The sequence below is a fragment of the Natrix helvetica genome (genome assembly GCF_964273705.1).
Source record: "Natrix helvetica genome assembly, chromosome: 2".
NCBI classification, from domain to species: domain Eukaryota; kingdom Metazoa; phylum Chordata; class Lepidosauria; order Squamata; family Natricidae; genus Natrix; species Natrix helvetica.
The window spans coordinates 290608040-290628861 of record NC_138552.1 but is presented as its reverse complement, the minus strand read 5'-3'; the positions used below and the strand labels follow the sequence as shown (position 1 = coordinate 290628861).

The 20822-nt window shown below is 44.1% G+C and overlaps 1 protein-coding gene across 8 annotated transcripts in view; it reads left to right on the top strand.

Moving 5' to 3' along the window:
* The window catches only part of GGNBP2 (gametogenetin binding protein 2), a 77005-nt gene that overhangs the window by 16056 nt on the left and 40127 nt on the right, over positions 1 to 20822 (top strand). For all 8 annotated transcript variants that reach the window (XM_081945414.1, XM_081945412.1, XM_081945413.1 and 5 more), the window contains 3 exons: positions 14704 to 14784; positions 15340 to 15593; positions 19585 to 19683. In XM_081945414.1, coding sequence (XP_081801540.1) covers positions 14704 to 14784; positions 15340 to 15593; positions 19585 to 19683 — 434 coding nt within the window. The remainder of the gene's footprint in view (positions 1 to 14703; positions 14785 to 15339; positions 15594 to 19584; positions 19684 to 20822) is intronic.

Below are 20822 nucleotides of genomic sequence, written 5' to 3'. Positions count from 1 at the left end.
GTTTCCTGCCTAAGCAGGGGGTTGGACTAGAAGACCTCCAAGGTCCCTTCCAACTCTGCTATTCTAAATATTATTGAATCAATATTCAATATTACTCGATAAGTGGAAACCTGGTGCCTTTTGGGTGCTTCAGATTATAATTTCCCAGCCTTGTTATGAATAGGAATGAAATGAGTTTCTCCACTTTAAGCCCGGGAAAACAATAGTTCCCTATTATTATTTTTATGCAGACCACTTGAAAGGGGCCTTTGATCTCGCCTGAATCGCTCCGTGAACTCACCGCGCAACTGAAAGTGCTTTTATTTTAATCATCGCAGTGGTGCTTCCTAAGGCGGCAGCGGTGGGTGTGTCTCTGGGGAGTGCAGTTTTATGATGAGGGTGGCAATTGACTTAACGCCTCAGGTGCCATTTCGCAAAAGAGAGCTTTCGAACGGGGAACACATCAAAGGGAAAAATTCTTAGACTGCATGTTAGTGGCGTGTTAGAAAATACCTGGATCTCCCATAGAAGAGAAAATATTTATATTTTAGGGTTGAAATGTGGGGGCTTGGTACTCTCTGGGCTTGGTAGCTTTCTAGCACGTGTTTCATAATCCTAACTAGGTAACATCATTGGTGCTCTTGATGATGTTACAGGTAAGTAAAGGTAAAGGTTCCCCTCGCACGTATGTGCTAGTCGTTTCCGACTCTAGGGGGCGGTGCTCATCTCCGTTTCAAAGCCGAAGAGCCAGCTCTGTCCGAAGACGTCTCCTTGGTCATGTGGCCGGCATGACTCAACGCTGAAGGCGCACGGAACGCTGTTCCCTTCCCACCAAAGGTGGTTCCTATTTTTCTACTTGCATTTTTACGTGCTTTCGAACTGCTAGATTGGCAGAGGCTGGGACAAATAACGGGAGCTCACTCGGTTTCGCGGTGCTAGGGATTCGAACTGCCAAACTACCTACCTTTCTGATTGACAAGCTCAGCATCTTAGCCATTGAGCCGCCACATCCCTGATGTTACAGGTAGTCTTTGACTTATAACCTACTGTTCAGAGTTATGACCTACTTGAAAAAAAGGGGACTTACGACTGGGATAGGAAGTATTTTTAAAAAAATATTTTTATTTCTCCAATATAAACATACATGTTTTATAGACAGTGCATTGACTGGGTCAAATCTTTTTAAACATTATTATTATTATTATTATATAATAATTATATAATAATAATAATAATGCACTACAGTTTACATCCACGCGGTGACACTGATAGACTATACCTGCCCCGAAAATCAGGTGGCAGAGGATCTTTACAAGTGAAGCAAATAGTTGAAGAAGAAAAACATGCACTGGCTGATTATTTAAAAGAAAGTCAAGAACATCTATTAATCGAAGTAAAGAACAAAAAACTACTGAAGGCCCAACAGACGAAACAAGAATACAGAAAAGATGTGATAAAATCAAGAATGGAGAGTTGGCAGAACAAAGCATTGCATGGTCAATTTCTGGAAAAAATAAAAGATAAAGTGGATAGTGAAAAAACTTGGTTATGGTTAACAATAGGTACATTGAAGAAAGAAACAGAGTCACTAATCCTGGCTGCGCAAGAACAAGCTATCCGCACAAATGCCATTAAGGCCAAAATCGAAAAATCCTCTGATGATGCCAAATGCAGACTCTGCAAAGAAGTTGATGAAACTGTTGACCATATACTCAGCTGCTGTAAAAAAATCCCGCAGACTGTTTATAAATTGCGGCACAATTCAGTAGCACAAATGATCCACTGGAATTTGTGCAAAAATTATAATATTAAAACAACAACAAACTGGTGGGAACATAAGTCTGAAAAAGTCATCGAAAATCAGATGGTCAAGATCCTGTGGGATTTTCGTATACAAACAGACTAAATACTAGCGCATAACACACCAGACATCACACTGGTTGAGAAAAATAAGGTTACAATCATAGACATCGCAATACCAGGTGATAGCAGGGTCGAAGAGAAGGAACATGAAAAAATCGCGAAATACCAGGACCTAAAAATTGAAATTCAACGATTATGGCACAAACCAGCAGTGGTAATTCCAGTGGTAATCGGCACACTGGGTGCTATTCCAAAAGCACTGGAATTACGTTTAAAACAATTAAAACTTGACAAAATCACCATCAGTCAAATGCAAAAAGCTGCACTGCTTGGATCTGCACGTATATTACGAAAATACGTTACGACATCCTAGGCCCCTGGGTGGGGCCCGACTAGTAATCAGTGCCAAATCCGGCGAAACAACTGGCCGCTGTGATACAATTGATCAACATAATAATAGTAGTAGTAGTAGTAGTAGTAGTAGTAGTAGTAGTAGTAGTATGTGGAGTTCTAATCTTCCAAGTTCAACACTACTAGTCTCCTTTATATTCTTTTTACATCTTCCTATTAATTCATTTAAACATAAATAACATTTCTTTGCACCCTGTGTTTGTAATCCTTCATTAAATGTTATCATTCAATATTTTAAAAATCGCTCATTATTCCACCATAGCTTCAATATTCCAGATATGTAGGATTACTGATAACACCAGCTGTTAACCATATTCAATCCATCAAAGTCCCCAATCCTTAGTATTTTAAATTCACCATCTATTTTAACACATTGTTAGATTGGAAGTTTTGATGGTCGTACCACCCTGTGGTTGTGTGACCTCACTTCGAGCATTTGTCCACACGGCCACCTGTACGACAACCATGTCTGGTTTTCAGCAAAACTATACCCATAGCCAACCATTCATGGCTGCTGTATCTAATTGTCACTAGAAAGAAAAGCCATGAAGAAGCGGACATCACATCTTTAAGCCAGTCCCTTTTGCACCTGCTCAGTTGTAATTTACCATTGATTGGGGAAATAAGCATCAGGGTTGACATGATAACAGGATTCCAATGTTTGAGGGGCTGCCACAAAGAAGAGGGGGTCAAATTATTCTCTATCCCGGGGGTCCCCAACCTTTCAGACCTCAGGGACCACTAAATTCATAATTTTAAATCCTGCGGACCACTAATATGATCTGCCTAATGACTGGCTGGGTGGGCGTGGCTAGGTGGTCACGTGACAGGGTGGGCATGGCCAACTTGATGTCACTCACGTCAAGGGGCACCTCGCCACCCTCTACTCGCCCCTCCCCTCCCAGCCACTCCTCGCCTGCTCGCCCGGGCTCCTTAGGGCCCCAACAGGAAGCCGTTGTTGGAGCTAAGCAGCCGCCATGAGAAAGAGTTGGCAAAACAGTTCAGTTCAAATTGGATCTGACCGAGAAGGAGGCTCAGCAGAAGCACCTCACTGAGGACTAGGAGCATAGGCTTTCCAAGCAGAGGGAAGACCTGCGGAAGTGCAAGGCCAGGTACCGGCGCCGGGAGGCTCGGCAGGCTGAGATGGTCAGCCAGTTCCAGGCCATGATGCAGTCCCACTGGAATGAGGCCCTCCGGCTCTACCAGCAGCACTTCCCTCTACCACCAGCACTTCGCCCAAAGCAGTGTTTTAAATCCTGCGGACTGATAGCAGTGTTCCAATATCTCAGGGGTTGCCACAAAGAAGAGGGAGTCAAACTAATCTCCAAGGCACCTGAGGGTAGAACAAGAAGCATTGGGTGGAAACTAATCAAGGAGAGAAGCAACTTAGAACTGAGGAGAAATTTCCTGACAATTAGAACAATTAATCAGTGGAACAGAAGTTGCCTCCAGAAGTTGTGAATGCCCCAACACTGGAAGTCTTTAAGAAGATGCTGGATAGCCATCTGTCTGAAACGGTATAGGGTTTCCTGCCTAGGCAGGGGGTTGGACTAGAAGACCTCCAAGGTCCCTTCCAACTCTACTATTGTATTGTATTGTATTAAAGCCCTGCACCAGGAGGCTGAAGCAGACCCCCCCCCAAGTCGGAATTTCTGCCCCCCTCCGACCCACACAAAAAGATCCAGAAGTGGAAAACTCTCCGCAGCAACACAAGCGATCATTGCACGTATATGGCCAAGGGGCCATAGTTTGAGGACCCCTGATTTAGTGCAATGTAAAAAATGCAAATAATTTTTCTGCGGACCACCAAAATTTCCCCACAGACCACCATTTGATGACCGCTGCTCCAAAACAACTGAGGCAGGACAAGAAACATTGGTAATCAAAGAGAGAAGCAACTTGGAATTAAGGAGACACTTCCTAACATTGAGGACAATTAACCAGTGGAACAGCTTGCCACCAGAAATTGTAGGTGCTTTCATCACTGGAGGTTTTTAAAGAAGAGACTGGACAGTCACTTACCTGAGATGGTACAGGTTCTCCTGCTTGAGCAGGGGGCTGGACTAGAAGACCTCCAAGGTCCCTTCCAGCTCTATTCTATTCTAATTCTAACATGACAGGCAAATAATGTAGAAAATACAGTTCTCGTTTCCAAGATCATCACCTCGGCAATGAGTTGTCTGCAGTGGCACCGTACCCAACAAAAGTCATTCTACAATAATGTGCCATGCAATAAAGTAAGCCATTTACCATACTTGTTCTGAGACACAATTTATTTAAAAAGCACCATTGTTTATGCAGCTAAAACTTGCCAATCACAATGAGAAAATGTGGACTGTGCTAGTAATCCTTGACTTACAACCGTTCACGACTGTGGTATCTAATTGCTACTGGAGGTAAAGGCACATGCTCCCTTTCGTAAACACTCAGTTGTAATTTACCATTGATTGAGGAAAGAGACATCAGGGTTGGCATGTATTCCTGTATTTGAGGGGCTGCCCCAAAGAAGAGAGGGGCAAATTATTTTCCAAAACACCTGAGGGCAGGACAAGGAGGAGCCGGTGGAAATTAATCAAGGAGAGAAGCAACCGGGAATTAAGGAGAAACTTCCTAACAATGTGGACAATTAACCAGTGGAACAGCTTGCCACCAGAAATCGTGGGCACTTCATCGCTGGATGTTTTTAAGAAGAGACTGGGCAGCCACTTGTCTGAGATGGTACAGGTTCTCCCGCTTGAGCAGGGGGCTGGACTAGAAGACCTTCAAAGTCCCTTCCAGCTGTATTCTATTCTAATTCATATATCCATGCAATGTTACAATGCACATACAAAGGCTCTTTCGTGGCAACGCTGTAAGGCTGCTTTCACCATTCACTGTTGGCAATTCTCCCCATTGCCCCCCACAAATACTGACACTTTTCAGACAGGTGAAATAATTTTGGGCTTCAGCCCTTGGCTATTTTTTCTTTTCCCTTCTTGTTTCCCTTAATGACTGCCGAAAAAATGTGAAATTGCATCGGTCACCTGACATGAGTAGTGTGATTTACATGATGGTAATGGGCAAATTCCTATATGGTGGCAACTCAAGGACTGTCTGTACTTAGAGATGAAGAGGATCGAGTTGGGTGAATGAAATGTCTTGCCTGCACACCACCAAATAAATTCAATATAAATTCAATAAATTCAATAAAATCAAAATCAAAGTCCAAGGAGCACCAGGGACTTCCATATCAGGAAGGTCTTTGTTCTGACCTAGGCTTCACCAAATCACGAAGCAGCTTCCTTGTCCCGACAAAACAACCCTTTTTTATTAAGCTCATGTGAATTCCTCTCCTTCACATCCAGCAAAGTCCCAGCAAACTGTCTTTCCAGGGTGAATTTACAACCACAGACCTTATCAAGGCTTGGAGAGCTGCCAGGCCGATATCTTGTAAATGCAACGCTTGTACAAGAAAATACTTGGCAAGGAGTCTCTCTTCACGAACAAATCTTCAACACAGCCAACAAAGTCGTTCAAGGGAGGATTTACAGTCACAGACCTTATCTGGCTTGGAGAACTGCCAGGCCAGTATCTGCAAAACTTGGCAAGGAGTCTCTCTTCACGAACAAATCTTCAACACAGCCAACAAAGTCGTTCAAGGGAGGATTTACAGTCACAGACCTTATCTGGCTTGGAGAGCTGCCAGGCCGATATCTTGTAAATGCAACGCTTGTACAAGAAAATACTTGGCAAGGAGTCTCTTGAGAGTCACAAACAAATCTTCAACACAGCCAACAAAGTCTTTCGAGGGAGGATTTTCAGTCACAGACCTTATCTGGCTTGGAGAGCTGCCAGGCTGATATCTGCAAAACCTGGCAAGGAGCCTCGGAGAGTCACGAACCAATTAAGCTAATTGTCTCCTGCAAACTCCATTCCCCTTTCGCTCCTCTTTTATTTCCTCTGGGAGGGGCCAATCATCGTCCACCTGTGGCCTTACTCCCGAGTTGACCCTTGTTCCAGCTTCAGCTGTTCGTCTGTCTCACTGATGTCTGACTCCGAAGGCAGCTGATAACTTATCAGACGGCCCTGGCCCCATCTCTGCCTCCGACGCAGAGCCCTCGTCCGAGCCTTCCCCAGACTCCAGGACTGGCCCATCTTCCTCCCCAACCTCCTCACTGTCCGAATCTGCTGCCAGCTCTGCTGGCCACTGACGGGCCACAACACAGCCAACTTGAACAACAACACAGAAGCTTTTAATCTGTGGCATCATCCCGTGAGTCTACAAACCCCTTTCCAGGTAGTCCTCGACTTACCGCCACAACAGAAATTCCCAAAATTCTCTTGCTAAGTGAGACATTTGCTAAGTGAGTTTTGCCCCAGTTGGCGACCTTTCTTGCCACAGTTGTTAAGCAAATCGGTGCAGTTGTTAAGTTAGAAACACGGTAGTTAAGTGCGCGGGCCACAACAGTCTTATCACACTCTCTTATTACATTCCCAACCTAAAAAACCCACATAAAAATGGCTCGAACCTTCCTGCATTTCAGTGTCCTGGATGAGATCTCGTGGCTGAGAGTTGCCAGGATTGTACGAGATTTTGGCCGTTTAATGGAAAAAGCCGGGGTTTTGGTGATGCCTGCGTCCTTACGCCAGATTGCCCACAAGCTCTATCTGGCTTGGAGAAATAGCCTTAACCCCAGCAGTCTCTCTGAAAGTGCTTTATAGTTGTGGATGGATACCTGGCTGTGCAAGGTAGCTCACTGCCTCTCATTCCACACAACCAGGGCGCTAAGCATCTCGTCTCTGGAGACGGGACTATCATGAAGATGCTTCAGAAAGGTGGAGCATTGAAAGAAGGTTTTGTGTCTAGGAAGGTCACTGTTAGATCTGTAGATAGATTATATTTAAATATACCTTCTGATAATTATCTCTAGAGAAGACCTGGGATTAGTTCTAAAAAGGTACAGGAATGCAGTTTGAAAATGGAACAAATGACTTGGCAAGGTGGTAGGCTCTCCTTCACTGGGAGTGTTCGAGGATGCCTGTCGGGGTTCCTCTAATTTGGTTCCCTGCACTGTACATGGGGTTGGGCTAGATGACCTCAAGGGAAGTTTTTCCCAATCGTAAGACTGTCCGAATCACTGAAAGGGCCAGCTGCGTAACTCTGCTTACAACCATAGAAAGCAGCTAATGTTCCTGGGTGGCCTTAATGAATCCAAACATACCAACCTGTTTTAATTATAATTATAATATTCTTCAGGCTCTTGAAGCGGCATGCAGCTTTCCTTGACTTACAACGGTTCTTTTACTGATTGCTCGAAAGAAGGGACTGATGAGTCTTAGTAAATAATTTAATAGTGTTGTGGGAATTAGTTCTATTAAGTACCACAATAAAAAATGTAAATGCTTATATGATCTGACTCGCTGTACAAGCAATTTTAGATGAAAATTCCAGTCTTAAGCATTAAATTTCAATGTGGCTATTTCCCCCCCACATGTCAGCATTTTCCCCAGCTGTTCGAAGACACCAATTTTTATTTGATCAATAAAAATTTATCGGGTTTCATTATTTATTTATTACTAGCCGATAGGCTGGCGTTGCCTGGGTATTTATTTATATGGGGAAAATGTTCGGACCCAACATAATTTCTAATGTTGGATTTTCCCCCTTACCAGAGGGAGCCCCCTTGTGGAGTACTGTGAAGCCGTTACCATGGCAACTTTACTGTGCTGTACAGTAGAAGCCATTTTACAGCAGTACAGTAGAAGCCATTTGAAGGCAGAACAGGTTGTATCTTAACAGAACACACACCCTGAAGGATGTTAGGGGTGTCTTACCCCCCACAGTGTTTTTTTCCAGAGAGTGAGTCATCTGTGTACCAAGTCTGGTAGCTCGAGGCATTCCAGAGTTATGCTGAAATAAACACACACACACACACACAGCTAAGATAGATAGATGATGATAGATAGATAGATAGATAGATAGATAGATAGATAGATAGATAGATAGATAGATAGATAGATGATAGATAGATAGATGATGGATGATAGATAGATAGATAGATAGATAGATAGATAGATAGATAGATAGATAGATGATAGATAGATAGATAGATGATGGATGATTGATAGATAGATAGATAGATAGATAGATAGATGATAGATAGATAGATAGATAGATAGATAGATAGATAGATAGATAGATAGATGATGGATGATAGATGATAGATAGATAGATAGATAGATAGATAGATAGATAGATAGATAGATAGATAGATAGATAGATAGATAGATGATAGATAGATAGATGATGGATGATGATAGATAGATAGATAGATAGATAGATAGATAGATAGATAGATAGATAGATGATAGATAGATAGATAGATGATAGATAAGCTTTAAGATGTCCTGCATTGTTAGAAGGCAGCTTTTGGGCAGTTTTCCTAAACCCGGAGAGGTGTTCATAGGGCCACAGTATGCTTGCAAAGAGAGGGCACCCTTGCTTGTGACGTAAGACGGAGGAATGTTGGATTAGGTCAAAGGTCTTTGCTTTGTGCTAGAGAAGAAACCGGCAAGGTCCTTCCTCAAAGACCTTTGATCTTCTCAAAGAACAATTTGAGAAATCCAGGGATTTGGCACTGGGGGCAAGGGTCAGTTGGGAGCAGGCACCTGACCAGCGTTCTTCTTACCCCTTAAACATTTATTTCAAACATGTATATAGCTGTCCATCTTTCAACCATATCTGGGGCAGCTCTCAATCCAAAATTAAGACGGACAGGTAGCTCTCGACTAACGACCATAATTGGGCCCCAGAGTTTATATAATCCTCATATTATACATCTCCCCTTTAGTGCTTCAGTTCTTACCCATTTTTCCATTTTAATCCAATTCACAATAACATTTTTGATTATCTCTATCACATTAATCAAATTATATCGCCTTTTTACATTGTTAAAATCATTAGTTTGCTTGTTTGCAAAATTTGCACAGCCACGCATTTTAACAGAACTGGAGGGGACCTTGGAGGTCTTCTAGTCCAATCCCCTGCTCCAGCAGGAGACCCTATACCAGTCAAATCAATAGGTGTTTTTTTTTTATCGTGGCAACCTGGTCTACCCAAATATGGGAAGGAGCATACTGCTTTTGTTTGTCGGTAAATGTATGTATGTATGTATGTATGTATGTATGTATGTATGTATGTATGTATGTATATGTATTGTGTCACAACCCCTGGTATGCCCAAATATGGGAGGGAGCTCCAGGAGACCATCCAGGCAGAAAACCATCTTTTATGTTGCCTTTGTTACATTTGTGTTGCATTTGTGCATACCAGGGGTTGTGACACAATACACACCTATTTCCCTGGCTTAGCTGATAAAGGAGGAGAGCCTGTGGCTTAGTGGCTAACACATCTGCTTAATATGTATTACAGCCCAGGTTCGATTCCCAGTAAGGATATGGCTAGCTGATGAGAGCTAAATAGCTTGAAATAGATCTATACTAGTCTCCCTTTATTTATTTATCAGCACAAATGCATATATATATGGTCGTAAGTCGAGAGCTACCTGTCCGTCTTAATTTTGGATTGAGAGCTGCCCCAGATATGGTTGAAAGATGGACAGCTATATACATGTTTGAAATAAATGTTTAAGGGGTAAGAAGAACGCTGGTCAGGTGCCTGCTCCCAACTGACCCTTGCCCCCAGTGCCAAATCCCTGGATTTCTCAAATTGTCCTTTGAGAAGATCAAAGGTCTTTGAGGAAGGACCTTGCCGGCTTCTTCTCTAGCACAAAGCAAAGACCTTTGACCTAATCCAACATTCCTCCGTCTTACGTCACAAGCAAGGGAGTCCTCTCTTTGCAAGCATACTGTGGCCCTACGAACACCTCTCCGGGATTAGGAAAACTGCCCCAAAACTGCGTAAATATATTATATATATATTTACGGCATTTGTTAGGTGAGTCATTTTATGTCCTTTTTTTTTTCTTTTTGCCGTGATTGTTAAGCAAATAGTGAACTGTCCCGTCATTAAGCGAGTCTGGCCATCCCCCATTGACTTTGCTTGTCGGACAGCTCCCTAAAGAGGGGTGGCAAGTGACAAATGTGGCTGCAAACATTTTAAATGCAGGTAGTCCTCCAGTTATGATCACAGCTGAGACCAACCATTTACGTTGCTGCGTGAAACGTTGGTTCTGTGAGCTCTGCCCCGTTTTACGACCTTCCTGGCCACGGTTAAGTGAATCACTGAAATGGTTAAGTTGGTAGCACCCGGTGGTTAAGTGAACCCAGCTTCCAGATTGATTTGTTAGACAGTGGCAAAAGCTTGAACGAATGACCTTCATGACATTGCCACCGTCATTAATAATTATTAAATACAATTTGATAATAATAATTGTATTGTATTGTATTGCATTGCATTGCATTGCATTGCATTGCATTGCATTGCATTGCATTGCATCTGTTGCCAAGCGTCCAGGGGTATGCTGCAACTTCCAAGAGTCACTAAGTGACTTGTTGTAAGTCGAGGACTACCTGTATGGTAAGTACATTGCCAGTTGCCAAGCACCGGAAGTGCCATCACACAACCATGGGGATGGTGCGACAGCCATAAGGGTGAGAAACGGTCATAAGTCACGTTTTTTTTCAGTCCCATTATAACGTGGAATGGTTGTGACACCAGTGGCTCTAAGTTTTATAGGTAAAGATAAAGGTTCCCCTCGCACCTATGTGCTAGTTGTTCCCGACTCTAGGGGGCGGTGCTCATCTCTGTTTCAAAGCCAAAGAGCCAGCACTGTCTGAAGACGTCTCCATGGTCCTGTGGCCGGCATGACTCAACACCAAAGACGCACGGAACGCTGTTCCCTTCCCACCAAAGGTGGTTCCTATTTTTCTACTTGCACTTTTTACGTGCTTTCGAACTGCTAGGTTGTCAGAAGCCGGGTCAAGTCACGGGAGCTCCCTCTGTTACGCGGCGCTAGGGATTCGAACTGCCAAACTGCCGACTTTTCCAATTGACAAGCTCAACGTCTTAGCCACTGAGCCGCCATGTCCCTAAGTTTTGTACTGCCTGTATAAAATCATTTTAAAAATTATAAAACTCAACTGGATAAAACATTTCAAACAACAATGTGCCATTGTTTTATCTTTTTCTTTTATCTTTTTCTGTGTCTTTGGAGAACTGGTGACGGAAGTTTTGAGTAGTTCGGAGAATTGGCAAATACCACTTCTGGCTGGCCCCGCCCCATCTATTCTCTGCCTCCCGAGTCCCAGCTGATGGGGAGGAAATTGAGATTTTTGCAGTATCCTTCCCCTGCCATGCCCACCAAGCCACGTCCACAGAACCGGTAGTAAAAAAAATTGAATTTCACCATTGACGTGACCGGGTTGTGTGTACTTGAACATTGTAACTTCAATATCTGATTGTCAAGTAACACTTGGGAAGGGAGGTGTCCACCATAACTTTGAAGGGTTATTCAGCGATGCCCTGTAACTCCATAAACTTTCTGGGGTTGCGTTGGAGTTTTGATGGATTTGTGGCAGTGCGAGCATTTCTGTTCACGTTCAACAGCAAAGAGGCTGTGGTGTGACAAGAGACGGGGCATCACAACAGTCCTTAAAGGAGCAGAGTGATTTGAAAGAGTGCTGCCAGGATGCGTGCCGTCGTGGTCCCTTTAAGAAGCCACGGGGACCTTGAGATTGTGCGCGCTCCATAAAGTCATAAGGCTTAGCCACCTGTTGCTCCTTTTACCACTCAACTCTACAAAGTTGAGATGCAAGCAAGGTCAGCACAGCCTACAGGTAGCCCTTGAATTACAAACCAGTTTGTTTAGTGGCCGTTCGAACTTACATTACTGGGGGAAAAAGTGACTTATGACCGTTTTTCACACTTACAACCGCTGCAGCATCCCCAGGGTCATGTGACCCAAATTCAAAGGCATGTATTTATGTTGCTTGCAGCCATGGGTGGGATTCCAAAATGTTAGCAACGGATTTCTCTGCCCCGTTGCTTGGTGAGCGTGGCTAGGGTGGGCGTGGCCTACACGGCATCCCGCACCACGGAGGGGAGGTGTTTTCGTCCTCCCCAGGCTCCGGAGGCCGGAAACAGGCCCGTTTTCAGACTCCTGGTACTTCCGGTAGGCCTATTTTTGGCCCTCCCAGAGCCTCTGCATGGGCCCTGCACTTAGCTGGCATTATTAACGGGTCGTGAGACTCCGCAATGGGCAGGGCCAGCCAGTCCTTACAACAACCGGTTCGGCGAACTGGATGCAAAATTAACCTCAGTTTCACCCGGACCGGTGCGAACCGGCTGAATTCCATCCCTGGTTGCAGCGTCCCGGGGCTGTGTGATCCATTTTTTTTATGACCTTCTTGACAAGCAAGGTCAATGGGGAAACCAGATCCCCGTAACAAAACCAGTGTTAATAACTCAACAACTGCAGTGATTCGCTTAACAACCGTGGCAAGAAAGTTCGTAAAATGGGTCAAAACTCAACAAATATCCCGCTGAGTGAGAGACATTTTGGGCTCAACTGTGGTCGTAAGTCGAGGGATACCTGAACAGGTCTGGATGTCACATCCAGATACAACTTCTGATCATCTATATATATATGGGTAGGTGATGTACCATCAAATGGGTATCGTCTCTTCGTGACCACCCACATAAGGGGAGAACAACCTTGACAGGTTTATGACTTGTGAACTTCAAAACTCACAAAATTCCTCAACTAGCATAGTTGGCTTGAGGTCTGTGGAGATTCTGAGTCATATCCAGGTCATGGTTGTCCCAAAGGTGTTTTTCTTCCAAAGTCAACTGGACTTTCTGGATTTTCTTTGAAGACGTTTTGCTTCTCCAAGGAGCTTCTTCAGCTCTGACTGGATGGCGGGGAATGGAAGGATTTATATTCCTTGCAGACAGCTGGTCATTTGCATCCTTTTTAGAGAGTCATTGAGGCCACTTGAAGCTTCTTCAGCTCTGACTGGATGGTGGGGAAAGGAAGGATTTATATTCCTTGCAGACAGCTGGTCATTTGCATCCTTTTTAGAGAGTCATTGAGGCCACTTGAAGCTTCTTCAGCTCTGACTGGATGGTGGGGAAAGGAAGGATTTATATTCCTTGCAGACAGCTGGTCATTTGCATCCTTTTTAGAGAGTCATTGAGGCCACTTGAAGCTTCTTCAGCTCTGACTGGATGGTGGGAAAGGAAGGATTTATATTCCTTGCAGACAGCTGGTCATTTGCATCCCTTTAGAGAGTCATTGAGGCCACCTGAAGCTTCTTCAGCTCTGATTGGATGGTGGGAAATGGAAGGATTTATACTCCTTGCAGACAGCTGGTCATTTGCATCCTTTTTAGAGAGTCATTGAGGCTACTTGGAGGTTTATCTGTATCTTCAGGGTCACCTGAGTGGTGCAAATGGGTGTGTGGAGCCTTCTTGGAACTCTTGAAAGGACTGTGTTGTAGACTGGAGATAGATGGTGATGTTGTCCGTCCAGTCCCCCTGTCCATCCGTCCCCCTTGTTGAGAGATGGCTGTTCAATTTTGACATAGCCCAAAGATGCTTAACTGGCTTTGTGTCTAAAGAAGGACGATGTTTGCTCAATAGATGTCTATGGAGATTCTCAGTCATATCCAGGTCACGGTTGTCCCAAAGCCATTTTTTTTTCAAGAGGCAACTGGACTTTCTTGGTTTTTCTTTGAAGACGTTTCGCTTCTCATCCAAGAAGCTTCTTCAGCTCTGACTGGATGGTGGGGAACGGAAGGATTTATACTCTTTGCAGACAGCTGGTCATTTGCATCCTTTTTAGAGAGTCATTGAGGCCACTTGGAGGTTTGACTGTGTCCTCAGGGTCACCTGAGTGGTGCAAATGGTTCCTGCAATTTTTTCCTCTGGAAATCCATTCCTACTCCCACACCAAAGATTGTTCATCTCTAATTGTATAGCTAAAAGTCTGTAGAGATTCCCAGTCATTCAGGTCATGGTTGTCCCAAAGGTGCTTTTTTTCAAGAGGCAACTGGACTTTCTTGGTTTTTCTTTGAAGACGTTTCGCTTCTCATCCAAGAAGCTTCTTCAGCTCTGACTGGATGGTGAGGAATGGAAGGGTTTATACTCCTTGGTCATTTGCATCCTTTTGGAGAGTCCTTGAGTCCACTTGGAGGTTGACAGACAGAAAGAATGTAAAATCCTTCCATTCCACCCTATCTGGTCAGAGCTGAAGAAGCTTCTTGAATGAGAAGCGAAACGTCTTCAAGGAAAAGCAAAGATCGTCCAGTTGCCTCTTGGAAAAAAAGCACCTTTGGGACAACCGTGAACTGGATGACTGACAATCTCCATAGACGCTAATGTCCGTGTGGTTTATCACTGGGGCAAAAGACTTGCGGTGGGAGAAGCCGTACAAATGGCACCCGTGATCTCCAGTGTCTGCTTCCACCTGACCCCAGAACTCAACTGTCCATGTTGTTCTTCTCATGCAGATGGTGATGGAATTTCCTGATAACATGCTGAACCTCGATGGGCATCAGCACAGTGGAGGCCAGTTGAAGCAGTTCATTCAGGTATGGTACTGCCTTGCGTTAACAGAACTTGTTTGCAAAATTTGCACAGCCACGAATAGCCTTTAGGAGGCTTATAGAGTGCTCCTGGGAGATGGGATGAGTTTCCAAAAAACGAGCAAAAAACAGCCCGTTTTTTGTGAAAACGGGCCATTTTTTGTCAAAAAAAAAAAGGGCACGCATAGCCTTTAGGAGGCTTATAGAGTGCTACCCGGGGGTGGTGGGAGCAAAATTGACCAAAAAATGGCCCGCTTTTCACTCATTTTTGCCCTCCCCAGCCCCCAGGGGCACTCCGGAAGCCTCCTAAAGGCTATACACGGACATTTTGGTGAAGGGGTATAAGACGCTCCCAGATTTTCAGCCTCTTTTTTGAGGGAAAAAGATGTGTCTTATACTCTGAAAAATGTGGTAAATGCATAAATTTTAAAAAAATTAATCAAAAATATATTTAAAAAACATCAACCAAATGATACTTTCCAATCTATGATGGTCGCTGTTGCCTTGAACCGTTATGTTAAAGAATTCCCTTGCTTCCCCACCCCCCCCCACCCCTTGCAGAGGCATAGCATGCTGAAGCAGCAAGATTTGAGTATCGCTATGATGGTGACGTCACGCGAAGTCCTGAGCGCCCTTTCTCAGCTTGTCCCTTGCGTCGGCTGCCGCCGTAGCGTGGAGCGCCTCTTTTCTCAGCTGGTTGAGTCCGGCAATCCCGCTCTCGAGCCCCTCACGGTCGGATCCAAGGGAGTCCTCTCTGTCACTCCGAGCTGTATGAGGGATGCAAAGAAGCTTTACACACTTTTCTACGTGCATGGGTAAGTTCACTGAAGGCTGTGCTGACCAAGGCTTCCCAAGAGCAGGCAGGGAACTCCTTGTCCTGACAAAAAGAAACCCTTTTTATTAAGGGACTGTGTATTCCTCTCATTCACATCCATCAAAGTCTTTCGAGGGAGGATTTACAGTCACAGACCTTATCTGGCTAGGAGAGCTGCCAGGCCGATATCTGCAAAACTTGGCAAGGAGAGTCACAAACCAATTAAGCGAACTAATTGTCTGCAAACTCCACTCCCCTTTCGCTCCTCTTTTATTTCTTCTGGGAGGGGCCATTCATCATCCACCTGTGGCTTTACTCCCAAGTCGACCCCTGTTCTTTAGCTGTTCTCTTCGTCTGGCAACTCTGCGCATGCGCACACGGGGAACAGGCTCCAGCCTTGTCTGCCTCACTGATGTCTGACTCTGAAGGCAGCTGATAACTGTCAGACAGCCCTGGCCCCCTCTCTGCCTCTGACACAGATCCCTCCTCAGAGCCTTCCCCAGACTCCAGGACTGGCCCATCTTCCTCCCCAACCTCCTCACTGTCCAAATCTGCTCCCAGCTCTGCTGGCCGGCCACAACAAGAGGCAGTGTCTTGCCATATCACTCAGGAGTGGCATGGGAAGATTTCTTTTAAAAAAAAGGAAAGCCTTCATAAAGCGCTCTCCATATAAGATGTCCTCGATTTACGACCACAGTGAAACCCCAAAATTTTTGTTGAGAAGCAAAACAGTTGTTAAATGAGTTTTGCTTCATCTTACGACCTTTCTTGCCACTGTTGTTAAGTAAATCGCTACAGTTGTTTAGGTTGTTTTACAGTTGTTACAGGGGTTTCGGAGTATAGGGAGTCCTTGACTTACGATCCCAATTGAGCCCAGCGTTTCTGTTGCTAAGTGAGATCACTGTTAAGTGAGTTTTGCCCCATTTTACGACCTTTTCCTGACCAATAAAGTCAACCAGAATCTCTTAACTGGGTTGCTAACGTATCAACTGCAGTGAGTCACTTAACAACTGTGGCAAGTCGTAAAATGGGGCAAAGCTCACTTAACAAATTTCTCACTTAGCAACATAAATTTTGGGCTCAATTATGATCGTCAGCCAAGGACTAAGTGTATCCATCCCCCCCTGTCTATTCATCCATCCCTCCTTCCCTCAATTCTATTCATCCACCCATCCATCTATCTACCTACCATTCATTCTATCACCCAGGTGAGCAACTACGGGCCCTTTACAAGTTGTAAACTGGCTCAGGAATTCTGGGAATTGGTCCACAGGTTGTAAAAAGGGCCATAGTCCCTTTTCTATCAAATTTAAGAGGCTGCCCAATTCAGCTTTTTTAGCTGCCCAAGAGCTAAAAGAATATTGGACAAGATACATATTTGGTTGGAAAAATGATAAAGCAGCATGTAGGTTTGAAACCAGAGGCATTTTTGTTGTGCATCCTACCAGGAAAATATGATAAAAAGACTATATATCTGATTTTACATACTGCATGCTAACTGTAGCCAGAATTGCTTTTGCACAACAATGGAAAAACGATGAGATTCCGTCAGATGAGAATGTAATTTAAAAAAATACTAAAATGCGCAGAAATGGACAGATTAACACTTCCTATTTAAGGATAAAGAAGAAGCTGAATATTTTTCGATGGGGGATGTATTTTATCAATGGTTAGACAATAGAAATAGAAGTTAGAAAGGAGGAGATATAAAAAAAAGTAAAAGCTAAGGTGGAGAGAATTTAAAGATGATGGTTTTAATAATAATAATAATAATAATAATAATTTATTAAATTTCTAGACCACCCCCTCTCCCCGGAGGGACTCGGGGCGGTGTACAGGAATAAATTTAAAACATACAAACAATCATACACATAGGTAAAAATCAAATTAAACAACCCCTGTACAATTTATAAAAATTAAAAAACAGACCTTAAAACCAATCTTAAAAATTTAGAAATAGAACTGAGGTGGGATAGGTGGAATTAGGCCAAGCCGGCTAGTTGGAACAGGTGGGTTTTGAGCTTCTGACGGAAGGAGCGGAGATCCGTAGTCATTCTAATATCGGGGGGGGAAGGTCATTCCAGAGGGTCGGGCCCATCACAGAGAAGGCCCTTCCCCTAGGCGTCGCCCGCTGGCACAGCCTAGTGGACGGCACCCGGAGGAGTCCCTCTCTGTGTGAGCGAATCGGCCGGAGGGATGTATGGGGCAGGATACGATCCCGCAAGTAACTAGGTCCTGTGCCATGGAGCGCCTTAAAAATGATGGTCAACACCTTGAAGCGCACCCGAAAAGCCACAGGTAGCCAGTGTAGCCCGCGCAGGAGAGGTGTTACATGGGAGTTGCTAGAGACTCCCGAGACTGCCCGCGCGGCCGCATTCTGAACCAGCTGCAGCCTTCGGGTGCATCTCAAGGGGAGCCCCATGTAGAGAGCGTTTATGTAATATTGTGATGAATATATGTGGATTATGACTGTTCAAATAACTCTACCCAGATCACATACTGTTTGATGGAAATGGAAAGTAATATAAATAAAACATGGGGAAAAAAAGACGCTGCCTTCTATGCAGAGTAGAAAAAGAACCATAGATTCATGGTGGCTAGAGGGGCCTCATTTGTGGCCACTCTAGAGTCAGCCGGAGTCTGGAATAGAGAAATAACCATCGATTAACCTCCAGCTGCACCTTGGCGTGTCTTGATTTTTTAGGCAAACTCTGGTTTCCTACGTGGATTATGCCACTCCTTTACCCACAGGTTACTACATAGTCCACACCTAAACCTCACGCTAGCCACAATCCCAAAATAGACGTCGACATACAAATGATTTAGGAGGCATTTTCTGACAGTGGGAACAAACAACCAATGGAACAGAAGTTGCCTTTAGAAGTTGTGGGAATGTTTATCACTGGAGGCTTTCAAAAAGAGATTGAACCGCCATCTCTCAGAAATGGCGTAAGGTCTCCTGCTTGGGCAAAGGGTTGGACTAGATGACCTACAAGGTCCCTTTGAACTCTGTTAATCTGTTCAAAACGCAGGCAGTCCTAGATTTATGACCACAGTTGAGCCCAAAATTTATGTTGCTAAGCAAGCCAGTTGTTAAGTGAGTTTTGCCCCATTTCAGGAGCTTTCTCGCCACAGTTGTTAAGTGAAACATGACAGTTGTTCAGTTAGGGACACTCTTGTTAAGTGAATCTGGTTTCCCCCTCGACTTTGCTTGTCAGAAGGTCACAAAAGGAAATCACATGACCCCAGGACTCTGCAACTGTCATAAATACGAATCAGTTGCCAAGCGTCTGAATTTTGATCACATGACCACAGAGGAACGGTGCAACGGTCGTAAGTATGAAAAATGATCATAAGTTGCTTCTTAACAATACAATACAATACAATAGCAGAGTTGGAAGGGACCTTGGAGGTCTTCTAGTCCAACCCCCTGCATAGGCAGGAAACCCTATATCGTTTCAGACAAATGGCTATCCAACATCTTCTTAAAGACTTCCAGTGTTGGGGCATTCACAACTTCTGGAGGCAAGCTGTTCCACTGATTAATTGTTCTCACTGTCAGGAAGTTTCTCCTCAGTTCTAAGTTGCTTCTCTCCTTGATTAGTTTCCACCCATTGCTTCTTGTTCTACCCTCAGGCGCCTTGGAAAATAGTTTGATTCCCTCTTCTTTGTGGCAACCCCTGAGATATTGGAACACTGCTATCGTGTCTCCCCTAGTTCTTCTTTCTCTTAAGCTAAACATACCCAGTTCCTGCAACCGTTCTTCATATGTTTTAGTCTCCAGTCCCCTAATCCCCTAATCTTCTCACTTTCAACGGTCACTAAATGAGCAGTTGTAAATTGGGGACTACCTGTGCAGTCAAAAGATTATGAAAAAGCATCTGTACTTCATACGAAATAATGTTGGATGGGAAATATAACGTTGAACGGACTTTTCAGGGTTTTTAAAAAATGTTTCCCCCCCCCTCTTCTCCCCCTTCCCCCCCAAAAAGGTCCAAATTAAATGAAATGATTGACGCAATTCCGAAAAGTAAGAAGAACAAGCGGTGCCAACTGCATTCGTTGGACACTCACAAACCGAAACCCTTGGGGTAAGTGTTAATACAAAGCCACGCTCATGCAAAGGATGCCAGTCAGGTGGCTCTTTCGCAACCTTAGCTCACCCCTTTGCAGGAAGTAGCTTTGTCGGTAAACTGCCTGACGTAGAAAGAAAGCAGAAATGGACAAAATAATGATCTTAGTTGGGATCTTCCCTAGCCAGCCAGCACGATGAGTCAAAACGAGCAATTTAATCCATTTAAGTGATATTTTTACCCCCCCCAAAAAAAAATTGTACCAGGGCGTGCGTTATGTTTATTTTTTGGGTGTGTGTGTGTGTGTGTGTGTGTGTGTGTGTGTTCAATTGCAAATTGACAGCGTTGGGGATATAAAATTGAATATTTTTAAGCCTCTACAAAACGCCTCTGGAGATTCTCAGTCACCCAAATCATGGTTGTCCCAAAAGTTGTTTTTTTTTCTTTTTTCAAAAGGCAACTGGACTTTCTGGTTTGTCTTTGAAGACGTTTCACTTCTCATCCAAGAAGCTTCTTCAGCTCTGACTGGATGGTGGGGAATGGGAGGATTTACCGTATTTTTCGGAGTATAAGACTCACCTTTTTCCCCTCAAAAAAGAGGGAGAAAATCTGGGTGCGTCTTATACGCTGAATACTGCATTTTTTGGCCTCCCGAAACCCTGCCCTCTTTGCAAAAATGGCTGTGCACAGTTTTTAGGAGGCTTCCTGAGTGTTCTAGGGGCTGGGGAGGGCAAACATGAGTGTAAAACAGGCTGTTTTTTGCTCATTTTTGCCCCCCTCAGCCTCCAGGAGCACTCTATAAGCCTCCTAAAGGCTATGCATGCCCTTTTTTTTGACAAAAAACGTGCCCGTTTTCACAAAAAATGGGCCGTTTTGGGGAGTTCTGCAGAGTGCAAAAACTTTTTTTTTTATTTGCCTCTTCAAAATCTTGGTGCATCTTGTACTCCGGTGCATTTTATACTCCGAAAAATACAGTATATTCCTTGCAAGTTATCCACCATCCAGTCAGAGCTGAAGAAGCTTTTTCGATGAGAAGCGAAACATTTTCAACGAAAAACCAGAAAGTCCAGTTGCCTCTTGAAAAAAGCACCTTTGTACCTCCCCTACAAAACATTTTCTGAGGATTCTCAGACCTCCCATATGAACTCTTAATAAAA